We start from the raw sequence: 12,331 nt of genomic DNA on the forward strand, positions 1-12,331 counted from the left end.
CTATATCACAAAAAATAGCATGCCTGTTTATAACTGTTAGTTTACTAAAAACACTAAGCCCTGTGTTCTGTAGATGCTCTCTTCTATTTTTCTGCATTTAAGTCTGAATCTGTCAGGTTGACTCGAAAGTTAAAGAACTGTACTTTCGCTCGGATTCACGAAGGAATTCACATCGTTCATAGTCAACTGGTGCAGACCTTTCGGCACACAGATTGTCACTGACAAAGTCTGCAAAGAAATACATCTTAGTAGGGTTAATAGGGAAAACATAATAGTAATTAACGAAATCAGATGGTGAATCATTTTGCCAGCTAGCGTCACGCCGCTAGAGGGGCGTAACGGATGTTGATTCTTGCCCCTTATCGAGGTATAAAATCAAATGGCTTTGTGCATTTATGAACACTGTTCCCGCCAATCGCTTGGATAGTTTACTTAATGACTATTCATGTTATAATAAGTATTCGAAGTGGTAGCTCTTTCAAAGTTTGCTATATTAATATAAATGATTGTTACTTCCCCTCTTCTAGTTTGAACGTCGGGTTCGACCACAACGTGTCCTACCCCTCATACCTATACCCCTCATGTTGCGTGAACATTCACTCGAATTTAGTCGAGGCAACAGATCGCACAAAATCACTTACTGGCCTTCTTGCCCACGACACCTTATCGTCACTGTCTTTTTTTGGGCCGCCACAACCCAACAAACGGGTCACACCTGTATTTGGCCGAGCCAAATGGCTAAGTAGCGAAGCGGATGTGTTCAGCGGCATCGGTTGCACATACCCAAGTGAGGCGTTTGTGCCAAGGTTCTCGCGAGATATATCTCCTTCACCCGTTTTCTATTGCCTTCCTCCATATGAGATATATGACATCCCAGCGGGCAAGCGTCGGCCGTTAATCTTCCGACGAGGTCTTGCTTGATCAGTGTATGTTCGGTACACTTGACGAATCGATGCTTGCCATGAACTGTCAGTGGGTCTGTCGCGATGGTGGTTGGTATCCGTGTTGTTCTACTACCTTGGCATCATCAGCGAGCGCAGGCCCACGCGGGCAATGCTGACCACGGTTGTCCATCTTTGGCGATGACTTGGGTTAGCTTTTTTTTTTTGTTTAGGTTGTTTGTTTGGGTGGGTCTTCAAAATGGATATGCAGACGGAGAAGAAATAGAAGAGTGCTCGGGCTTCTGCTGTCGGCGCAGATTCACGCAGCGTTTTTGCGATCTGCACTACTATATTGGCCTAGAATGAGTAGCTGGTGGAAAAGATTAGCTGCCTGTACGGCTGACACGTGGGCAATAGCCGTCGTGACTCAGCCGCAAGTGCCGTTGGGTCTTGTTGTTGCACTTTGTAATGAGATTCGTTTGATGGCACGCGTGACGGATAGGTAGTCTTACCGCAACTCCTGCTGCGAGACCACGCTGTACGGATGCTATATTTATTACGTGCCACGCAAACAAGTTACGATGCCAAGATGTTCTATCATAAATGTATTAAACAGCAATATGACTACTGCGGCTGGTAAAAAAGGTCTCCCATTTCGTTGTACGTACGACGAGGGCATATTGAAAATGAATTTATAGTAGTAGCAGTATCATAACAGTTCCCGGCGAAGTGTGTATTAAACTAAGCCACTGGCCTTTGGACCTTAGAGCGACAAGTTTCTCGCTTCCCTACGATCTTCCCTGTGGCGGGCAGACGATAAGCGTCTCTAGGCGGCGAAGATGACGAGCTTCGTCAAAATAGCCTCTGTACATTTATGTGTAATCACGGTAGACCAGCATCGCAGCTGATTGCAGGTTTGCATGTGTATGTATAACTGCGTATCGTTGGTCAAACACCGTTAGCAGAGATTCGTGGCTAGGAGGGCGCTGTAGGCAAATACAATGACGATTAAATAAGATGAAAGCAAACGGGCAGAGAACCACGACGAAGAAGAACTGATTGTATTCTATTGAATATCATTGTACCTTTAAAAGTTTGGTTTGGTATCTCGGAATATATAGGGAAATTTTTAACGGAATAGGCTTTGACGCATTGAAGATTATGCCTTTAAATGGCGGGGTCAGTATGGCACTATACTACCTGTCCGCAAACCTGCCATGTTTTATTAAAACAAAGTCGACGCTTACGAATTTCTCCATGATACAACATGAATATGACTAGTTACCCATAGAGTAGATAAGCGCTGACAGACTCGAACCTCTCAAGTCGTCAAGGGGCCTTCTACTACATAAAAGGTGTGCGAAGGACGAGTTTCTCACAGTAGTTATTGAAATTATATTTTAGTTATTCTACTGTTCAACGTCGTGTCATTGATGTTTCTGTTATAATTGGCCATCACGACTGGACGTTAAAGCTAGGGGCGGCTGCTAGACCGGCGTTGATAATATTATTTGTTAACTGCTCTGACTACCTTTGTGGTAGCACATTTTTATATATTTGATGCATATTTATTAGGTTAGCCACCTAGCCTCAGCTAGCGTTGGGCTCGACCTAACCAGCTCCCCCTATAGGTTTTGATCGCTCGACAAGCAACAGCATTATTTGGCTTCAAGTAATTTAGAACGGATAAAGTAAGTGTGACGCCCCGGCAGCTTGTCGTAGCACGACCGATGCCATGGCGCCATCATCGGCGGACCATCCACACGCAGTCTGCCTTGCTTGCCACGTTGGGGTCGCCACCGTCGATCAACTGAAACCGTCAATCAAAACCGCTACCGCGGTCAACGACAATAACAACAAATAGTCGTGTAGCAGGGGGAGTTGCGGCTGCGGCGTACCGAAAGCACGTACTTGAAGCGGGTAGCGACCCCGTGCGAGCGTAACAGCTAAGTTGTTACGACGAGGTGCCATCACGTCGATTAAGGGGTGCGACTGAATGGATAAAGGGATACACATTGAACTGCAACAACAAAACAGACAAACGTGAGCAGTAGTATCACGCCGCGGCAAATAAAATTTTGAGAAAAATCTCATATTGCTCTTGTTATTCGGAAGAGCCGAGAAGAAAGTGCGGCGACAGCGATCCTCGTTGCTCGAACGTACACGACAGCCAATTCTGATTTACGAATTTTCAACACTATTTCTTGTCCATTGTTTGTCATTTCTTTATCATATTTGTTTTTATTTACGAGACCGGCAGCAGCCGCTGACGTACCAAGTGGTAACATTGACCCTTCGCAAAATATTATGTGATTATAATACTAAATTGGATATTAGCAATATACAAACTCGGAGAAGGGTCAAATATGGGCGTAGTTAGTTGAATTACTTCGTTACGCCGCCAAATCGACTTATCAATATGTAGTTCCTGGATTTCTGTTCGAATTATGTCATATAGCTTCATGGTCGAAACGCTGCTATCCTGTACGAAATCATGGCTTCTGCATTAAATCATGCGTCTTTAAAATTGATAGCAATTGCTTTTTGCCAAAGTTTCGCGTGCCAGATTTGGCATTTTCTACAATTGCCAAGAGTATATGCTGTCGGCATTGTTATGATTGGTCACTCACTCCGTTCGTTGTGAAAAATTCTGCGGTAATGCTAGTCTTCATCCAGTAGGAAAAGCAGCTGTCGGAAAAAGCGTACTACCGACAAGCCTCACCGTTTAGTCTATAGAACATCGTGCGGTACCGTGATCTATAATCTGATACATACTGTGCCTCGAGCCAGCTGTTTACGAACGGTACACTTTTGTTGAAAGTCTAACGAGGATGTCAGAGAAGCAAACGGTGCTACTGCTCTTGATGATGACGATTGTGAATAGCGATGCTGATCCAGTTTAGAAGCGATCTTTTTATCTATAGACACCTTTTGATTGGTCGGTATCGCGCGGTTTATGCTTTGCCTTCTAGCTATAGTTATAGTAGCCGTTGCCTGCCCAGTGCAATAGGGAAAAAGTACGTACGGTAATAAAGTGGCCGCCAGCATCGTTCTGCTGCTATGCCCTACTCTAAGTGGTTTGGCCGTTCGCCGCTTAACGCCGCACTTGCTTGTGCACGAACATAATACAGCAGGGGTATGACCAAATTTGGCAAGCCACAATCGATATTTGCGTGACAAATTGCCACGCAGTAATTACAGTAGCGACGATTCAATAGTCGAGGCCCATCTTCGGTAATCCCTCTGCTGGTAGTGGTTACTTGCCTCGACTCGCCTTTTTTTGGCAGAAACCTTACCCCTATTTAAGCCAATCCAATATCGGCGCAGCAAACTATGCGTTTAAGTGGAGCACTCGAAGAGCATGCTATCTGTCTGTTATCCTTGAATGATCAAGGTAAGCGATGGGCCGCTTTGATGAGCTAAATGGAACCAGTCACTTTCACAGTCATGGCAGTCGTTAAACCAGCAAGCATTTTATTATGTATAGCTTCTTGTGATTATGGCATTTAGAAGAAGGGTCAGTCGTGTAAACAGAAGGTATTATGAGAAACACAACAGCTCGCTTGGGAGGTATGTCGGCACTTCTTTTGATTATATTGTACAGGGGTGTTAGGGATAGGACGGGCCACGTTCCTACGGTTTGCTTGTCATAGCAGGAATCTGTCTGCTCAGTTGTCTAGTATCTCTTTACATGCGAAAACAAACCCAGTCTTTTCTAAAACAGAACCACAGAGTTACCATGTCAGTGGTAGGTAGCTCGTGTTCGGAATAGGAGAGAAAATTCGTTCTAGTTTAGGGCCCTACCGAGATCTTTGTTGCCCAAAATCGACGGTACACACTACTGATCTCCAAAGGTTTCTGTGAAGCAGAACACAAGATCAACTATAGAGATATATTCAAAGGTTTTGAATATTCATAAGTAATAATCACATTAGACCCACGTGTTGGTGAAGGATGTTTTTCTGATGACACATGCAGACAATTGAATTCAGTTAGTTTCTTTCTTTTTTTTTTAGATGCAGCTGGTATGCTATGTATGGGATTCTTTCTAATCTATATGTATGACACATTTAGTTAATTCTAAGAAGAAAAATACAAATTATAACAATAGCTCGGAGCTATTTTCGATTGTATCGAAAATCGTAATACGGTCCTATGGGCCGGATGCCATTCGTTGCGACTCACTCCTTCAGATACGCTTAGTGTAATTTCAGCCTCATTAATCAACTTTTTTTTTGCTGTCTTTTATCGGAAGAAGAATACTTACAACCTCTGCGTCGCCAGCATTTCATAGGTTGACAGTGATTCGCTAATATTAAGTAAGTTCCTGTTGTTGATGTTTCCGTATATATCGGAAATCGACGGCACGAAGACGCTGTGCCCACGAAACGCTGAATGCCAAACCGGATTAAACCTCTTCCCATATGGATCATAAAAATCATAGCTAGCACATAGATACTGCTGACAGGCTATAGGAGTAATGAATCTTCCTGTTTTCTTTATTTTTCAAAGGGGTGTTTTATCTATCGTATTTTACGATTACTTGTTTCCTGGTAAGACACTCTCCTTCGTTTCTTGCTAGCCCTGCGTGGCAAACAAACTTGCCAGATGATCTTTTTCGGCTTGAGTGGTAGCTCAATCTTGGATTAACGTATTCCATCTGTAACTTCCTGATCGTTAAGTATTCTCGTTACTTTACGTTGGCAAAAAAAACGCAGCCCTCTATTCCCATCAGTTGTTGGACAATAGGAATGGCGGTGCATCTGTCTACCTCGTCATGTTACAGCCATCGATTCGATATATGGCAGCGAGCTCAGGCCGATAAGCGCACATCATTTGGCCTATATTTTTCTCAAGATTCTTCTACAATTAACCTAAACAAGACGACTCATCTGTTATCTCTGTGTTTCGAGTTATACGTCCGGTGTCGTTGTTAGGCATTTCATCAAACGGCCAGCTCCCGGCATGGAACGAACCGTGTGTCTATGTTCGGACCACAGCGTGTCAAACCCGAGACGTACTCTGTGTCAGCGACGCCACAGAACACTTCATATATCGTCTTTGCCTTGCGCATCGTCGAATACGTGTCTGAGTTGTGTTCAGTTTTGTACAGCTCACACGAACGGGTTCGCGAGAGCAGCTTGTGCTGTCAGGCCAAGCTCGCAGGCCTATCCGTCTGCCCAGATATCAGTCGTGCGCAGGCTGCAGGACTGCGGCCTGCGCATGAACGGTTTCGAATATTTCATTGAGCTTTTCATTATCGCCGCCACTGCATCCTTGACTGCGAAAAATATGATAATAGCCCGAGCAACTAACGAGATTTATTACGATGTTGGCAACTAATAATGGCTAGAACTGCTTCTAGTAAAATATTCGTGCTATTTCGCACAGTTCCGGTTGTCGCTTTAATTCGCTAAAACAGTTGTTAATTTTCAGCAATAGATTTCTTACTGGCACAATGGGATCGCAGAACTATCGCGGGCTCTTGCGTAAGTAATACCTCCCCCACGATTGATAACGAATGAAATCTTATTTGGTAAAACTTATAGGTTTTCAGGCAGCTAGAAACTCAACATTCAAGAATATCGCTGCTTGGAAATAAGCCACAGTTGCAAAGGATTACGCTACGGATCATTTCTAGCACAAGCTGCAGCTGCAGTCAGTCCGATCGAACGTATAAAATAAGTTAATCTAATTACTTTGCTCTTTAGGGCATAGCTAACTGATTAAGGACTAGTAAAATACGTATGATTTATGGCAGATTTGCCCAAGCAACGCCAGCAGAATCAAACCCAAGGGAACTTTTTCCAGCAAACAGGCAGGAAGCTAACGAACGGTTGGATGAAATAATCGTTCTTCTACCCTTTTCCACCTCGAATTTTGTTGCCTGACTTTGTCGGGTGATTTTCTGTATTCCGCGCGACGTCATGTACCAAATTGGTTTTAAGATTCCCAAAACGTGTAGAAGTTAGAGCAGAGATTTGACTACATATTTTGAACTCCTTCATTGCCTCGAACCTTTTTTTTGTCTTTCCCTGACGTTGAGATCGTACGCAATACGCATAAATGGTAAGCATGGGCAGCGCACAAATTTACTGATAGCTCTACTCAGTCGTCGAAATTTCCAGTGAAACAAACGCTACTGCCGTCACACTGTATCTTTCGTTGGCTTTAGATTAGATTGAAAGCTTCCAATTCGGTTTTTTAAGCGCCTAAATAATTTAAGGCAATAATTAAGGAAAACAAGATAAGCAAAATGGATCATTAATTTTCGATATTTACTTACAGCGTTTCATCGTTTTCGCCGTACGCATTTTTATACCATGATTACGAAATGTTGGAACTTCCGTAGTAGTCGGAACGATTATAATAAGAGCATGAAATGTTCTTTCAGTAAACGAAGCGTTGGTCAAGTAAACTTTCTGGTTCTGTAACAGGCTGTTGCGCGTCAATTAAGTCGGCGGCCAAAATCCGTTATGAGCTGAATGTGACTGGCCGTGATTTATTACAACTAAAAAAAGCGAGTATCGTAGCAAGGCATTGTCCTGCCTCTGCAAAAGATCGCCTTTAATTAGCAATTGATGAGTGTAGAAGAACTTGGACTTAGATAGATTATATATGCAGTGTTTTCCAGTTGTGGCCTAATTTCGATTCTCTGCGCCACTTTAGATAAGGACATGTGTTTATGTAAAGTGTCGCACGTGTTGTTTGTCCAGGACGATGAACTAGCTTTATAGTATGCACAGACAAGCAACAATTACTTCCAAGCAAACTAAAAACTCTCCGTGAAAGATTTATATTTTCAATACCCTGCCATGATATGCGTGAATTATCGTTTTCTCTTTATTCGAAGGAATCAAACCTAAGTAGGAAGTCCTTCGATGACGGCTTGTACGACTGAATACTCGTTTCTGGATCGTTATATTAATTGATGATGCGAACATATTTCCTATCCTAACAATCAAGTCACGAGTAGTCGTCCGCATATCGTCTGCTGCGTCATCCTTTCTTTCTTTCTTATTGCAAGTCTTACTTGGTCAGTTCTACGATGCGGCGGCATATCAACTTCTATACAACTATACGAGCAGCGCTCGATGGCAAATGGTGAAGTTTCTGATTGAGAAACGGTTGACTCAGTGAATTATGCAGTAGTCGTCCGACAACTCGCAATGTCAACAAAGGTCATAAGCACCGATCTACGCCAATGTCAAACTCTACCGACAACCGCTTACCGCAATTTATTTAACACTGAACTTAAACTGTTAAGTACAGCTTTTTATACCTTCTTTGAACTTAACTTTTCAAAGCCGTGTTTTTATCTCTAGGCTAAACATTTTTATTCATCTGTGCACATGTCTCTACGCCGTCCATATCTAACTGTCATCGTTTTTTTAGGCGGTCGAGAATAACAGTCCAGCATTCGATGCAGGCTTACGCCCTGGCGATCTGATCACGCACATTAATGGGGAGCCGGTGCAGGGTCTTTTGCACCCGCAGGTTGTGCAACTTATTCTCGCTGGTGGAAACCGCATCACGATTCGTACAACGCCTCTCGAGGCCACCTCTATTAAAAGTGGGGGTCGACGAAGAAATCCCATGGCGAGCCGATTGGCTCGAAGGCCACCTCGTCATCAAAAGGGTCCAGGGGCCGGAAACGCGGCCTCCACACCGCCTTCATCTAGAGCCGCTGGTCAACATGGTATTCCAGGTAGGAGATAAAAGCTCGTAGAATAAAGACATCGTCTGTCATATTTACTCTTCAGTTAATGTATAATTATAACGTTTCGACTTGGAATGGATGATTTCTTCTTCCTGATGATTCGCTTTTTAACGTTTTCGAGTTTCAGGTTTAAATGAAACGTATTTGAGCAGTGCCGCGGGCCAAAATGCTTTCAGCGAGAGCTACTACAATCGGTCTTTTTGATTAGGATATGCATGCTGCATTTCATGTTTTCCCTACTTGAGTGTATAACAATGATGCGCCACGATGCCGACGACGTAGACACACCTGCGACGGATTTTAGATTTGTTTATTGAAACTTATCGAGCGAAGCTCCCTGTTGGCTATAATTTGCAGCCTGATATAAAATAGCCTTGCACAATTGTCTTAGTGCTTGCTTGCTTTCTTTTATTTTTTTGAATCTGATTGCCTAAACAGTCGACAACAGCGCTAATATAACGATCGACATATTTTTCGTGCGTTTTTTTACTTCTTTGTATTTTGCTCTCTTCCACTTTCGTAGGGGTATCACGTAGCAATGATGAACGCAAACGTCGCACCTCGCTCATTCGGCGCATCAACTCCCGCAGTCGCGACTTGACTCTGTCAAGGTCTTTTCAGAGCCTGCAGCAGCAACAGCCCCCGCCACCGTCATCGTCGATATCACAGACATCATCGTCATCATCGGCACAATTACAAAGTCAAAATCAGCAGACACCTTCGGTAGTCACACAGTCCGCAACGGCGCTGCTGCAACACTCACAGGAGCCTTTGCATACTGCACATAGCCCACACACCCCCGGTCTTTCCCTATCCCAAACGCAAACCCCGTCGGATTCATCACGCTCGACAACGGGCAACTCATCACCGTCATCGTCACCCGGATCAAGCGCACCTAATTCGCCCGCCGCTCAGACAGGAGCAGCTGCTACCTCGACTGGTGGGAATAGCAACGGCGGAAGTAGCGGTAGCCCTGGCACGCCGCACTATACTCAGCGACCATCAACGCTCTGCGGGCTTAAACACAAACTGGCACAGACGTTCCGTTCGCCGCGGCGCAAGTCCGTTGGCCACATTCCGTTGTCACCACTGGCACGAACCCCTTCGCCGCTACCCCCAGGCGGAGTCAGTCCTACCCGATCACCATCCCCGCTGGCCTACCCTCACGGGCAGGTCCCGCCACCTCACGGTCCCAACCCACATGGACCCGCTGGATCGCACGCTTCTCACGGAACGACAGGAGCCGGTCCTAGCCATCCGGGGATGCACGGCAGTCCCGCGGCTGCCGGTAGCGCTGCGGCAGGAGGAGTGGTGGCAGTAGGAGGAGCAGTAGCAAGTGTTAATGTAGGTGGCGGTGTCATGTCAACACCCCTCCTGCCAAGTTTATCCGGTTCCGTCGCCGTTAATCCCCGCCGGCAAGGACTTATGAGACCCAAAAGTGCGGAGCCTTCGTCTCCCCTGCTGCGGCGCGCGCTTTCACCCGATCGAGTGCACAAACCGCATGCGCACACATTGCACCACGGCCATCATGGCCTGTACGGTTCAATGGGGGACGGCAAGGGTCTAGCCTCACCTCTGGTTCTATCCTCGACGCCTGGCGCGGGTTCACCCCCGCTTATTACGAAGTCGTCGGCAAAGACTCAAACGCAGATCCCCAAGTCTGCATCGATCACAGAATGCCTCGAGGTGCCGCAGCCCACGCGGTTGCGGAGTCATTCACAGGGAACGACAGAGCAATTGCAAGTGCCCCTGTTCACAGTGACGCCCTCGACACCCTCGGACAATGCCCCCAAGGCCCCCCACACGCAGCCGCAAGCCTCGATTGAAACAGCAGCTAAAGGCAACAACAACAATAAGAATAGTTTCAACAATAGTATTACTTCTAGTTCAGCTGTTGCATGTTGCCCAAGTTCTGCCGGCAACAAAAATACTTCCCCGACGACAGCGCTCATAACAAACCCACCGGCTGCCCAATCTTTCCAACAACATCCAATAGGACCAACACTAAGCGTTACCTTAGTCGGTCAACAAGAAGCCGTGGGGTCTCAAGCGACTATCATACAGATGAACGCAGACCGTTTCGACTCGGAGGGCCATAGGGGTTCTGAGGAAAATAGGCAACAATAACGTGAAGCGCTGTCATCAGTGACATTAACGAATGTCAATTATATAAGAATTAAAAACAAAAGTCGTAGATAACGTATAACCGAACAGCACCTTGTGTCCAGTCAGTAGTACGACTACCTGCGTAGATGAGTGAAAAGTTTTCCGCGTTTTCCCTCGCGATTCTTCCATCGTCTTTCGTCAACAACGAAGTCGACTGAACAAACGAAATCAACCGATCATACTGTCTAGCAGAAACTGGACTAGGTATGACGGACTCAGACGTGGAATCACAGAATTCGATCACGCAGACATCGTATGAACATATCCCGTATCCGTCACACATGGAACTGTCGGTGCGCACTCTTTTAAAGGTGCAAACATAGGTATTTTGATCTTCGGTTAAGTCTGGATTGCCATGGCTGAAAGAATAAGAATTAAAATAACAACAACGAGCACAGAGAAAATACCGACCGTTGAGCACAGTTGCGTGGAGCTTTCATTGGGACCTCCGCAACCAGTCCACAGCACGCATCACACATTGTTCGAGACATTAGGAAGCAGTCCGTCCTCGTTGATCATTGCACATTATAATACAATCGAAACTCATGCGTAATAGAACTACTGCGGGATAAAGCGTGATTCGAAGCGATGCATGACGTGAAGCGCCAGCGTGACGCATCAATAATTAATAAAGAGGAAAACAATTAAGAAAGGAGCAGGAGGTAGATTTCTAAAAAACAGACTTTCCCTCTATGAAGCCCCGCTGGAAGAAAGTCAAAGTAAAGCTAGTTGTTCACAACAACAAAAGTGACGAGCAGCGAAAATGCGACCCAACAACAAAAACTACCCGGAAATCCATATCGGTTGGCGCACCGCGTCCAGCTGTGTTCTTTCTTTAATCAGCATCCTCTTCTAACTCCGCTCGTTTCTGACGTATGACGACAGTAGATCAACCGTTGCCGTAAGATCGATTTTATTTCAGACGACAGCTGCAATACGTAACCAAATACGACTCTATAGAGTACAATATCTTAAGCCACTTGGTCCCGTACCTGTTCGTATAGCACACACCGCATATGCAACTAAACGATTTGAAAGTTGTTTTCCCATTAGCGACAACGAGAAAAAATGTCACATCGGTCAATGTGATAGTCTAGCGAATACGCCAAAAGCTGTGGCGAGCGAGAGACAGTCCACCCCGCCGCAATTAGCTCAGGTTTTTGTTGAAGATCTGCGCATCTTCCTATCGTCGGAGGAGTTATTACAGTCACGCAATAGATGACGATAATGAAAATAGCATTTATTCCATTACGCAGAACAACAGCTTATAGCAGTGATGTGTGAATACATACCCACAGAAGGCTCCTTTTACCGTAAGAAGACGTAAGCGCCTTGACAAAGTCGCTGGTCAGCGCAAACGTCGACGACAATTTAAAGAGAACAGAAACAACGACGACACATGCGGCAAATGTCCATATGAAGAATTCGGGAGGTGAAATCGGTTCAGATAGATCGTCGATCGCAACGAGATGATAAATGCTGATCAGCGAAATGTGCCGATAACGTAATAAAGTTCCGTGAACGGTGTGTTACTCAGAGATATCTGTATCCAGGATTAACTATA

At 45.2% G+C, this 12,331-nt stretch overlaps 1 protein-coding gene across 3 annotated transcripts in view; it reads left to right on the top strand.

Annotated features, from left to right (window-relative positions):
* The window catches only part of dop (microtubule-associated serine/threonine (MAST) protein kinase dop), a 66,435-nt gene extending 54,130 nt beyond the window's left edge, over positions 1–12,305 (top strand). For all 3 annotated transcript variants that reach the window (XM_086970801.1, XM_022843394.2, XM_022843396.1), the window contains 2 exons: positions 8,277–8,589; positions 9,125–12,305. In XM_086970801.1, coding sequence (XP_086826927.1) covers positions 8,277–8,589; positions 9,125–10,728 — 1,917 coding nt within the window. In that variant the 3' untranslated portion in view covers positions 10,729–12,305. The remainder of the gene's footprint in view (positions 1–8,276; positions 8,590–9,124) is intronic.
* The last annotated feature ends 26 nt before the right edge of the window (positions 12,306–12,331 follow it).

The sequence above is a fragment of the Varroa jacobsoni genome, unplaced genomic scaffold (assembly GCF_002532875.2).
Source record: "Varroa jacobsoni isolate VJ856 unplaced genomic scaffold, vjacob_1.0 scaffold_1062, whole genome shotgun sequence".
In the NCBI taxonomy this organism is placed as follows: domain Eukaryota; kingdom Metazoa; phylum Arthropoda; class Arachnida; order Mesostigmata; family Varroidae; genus Varroa; species Varroa jacobsoni.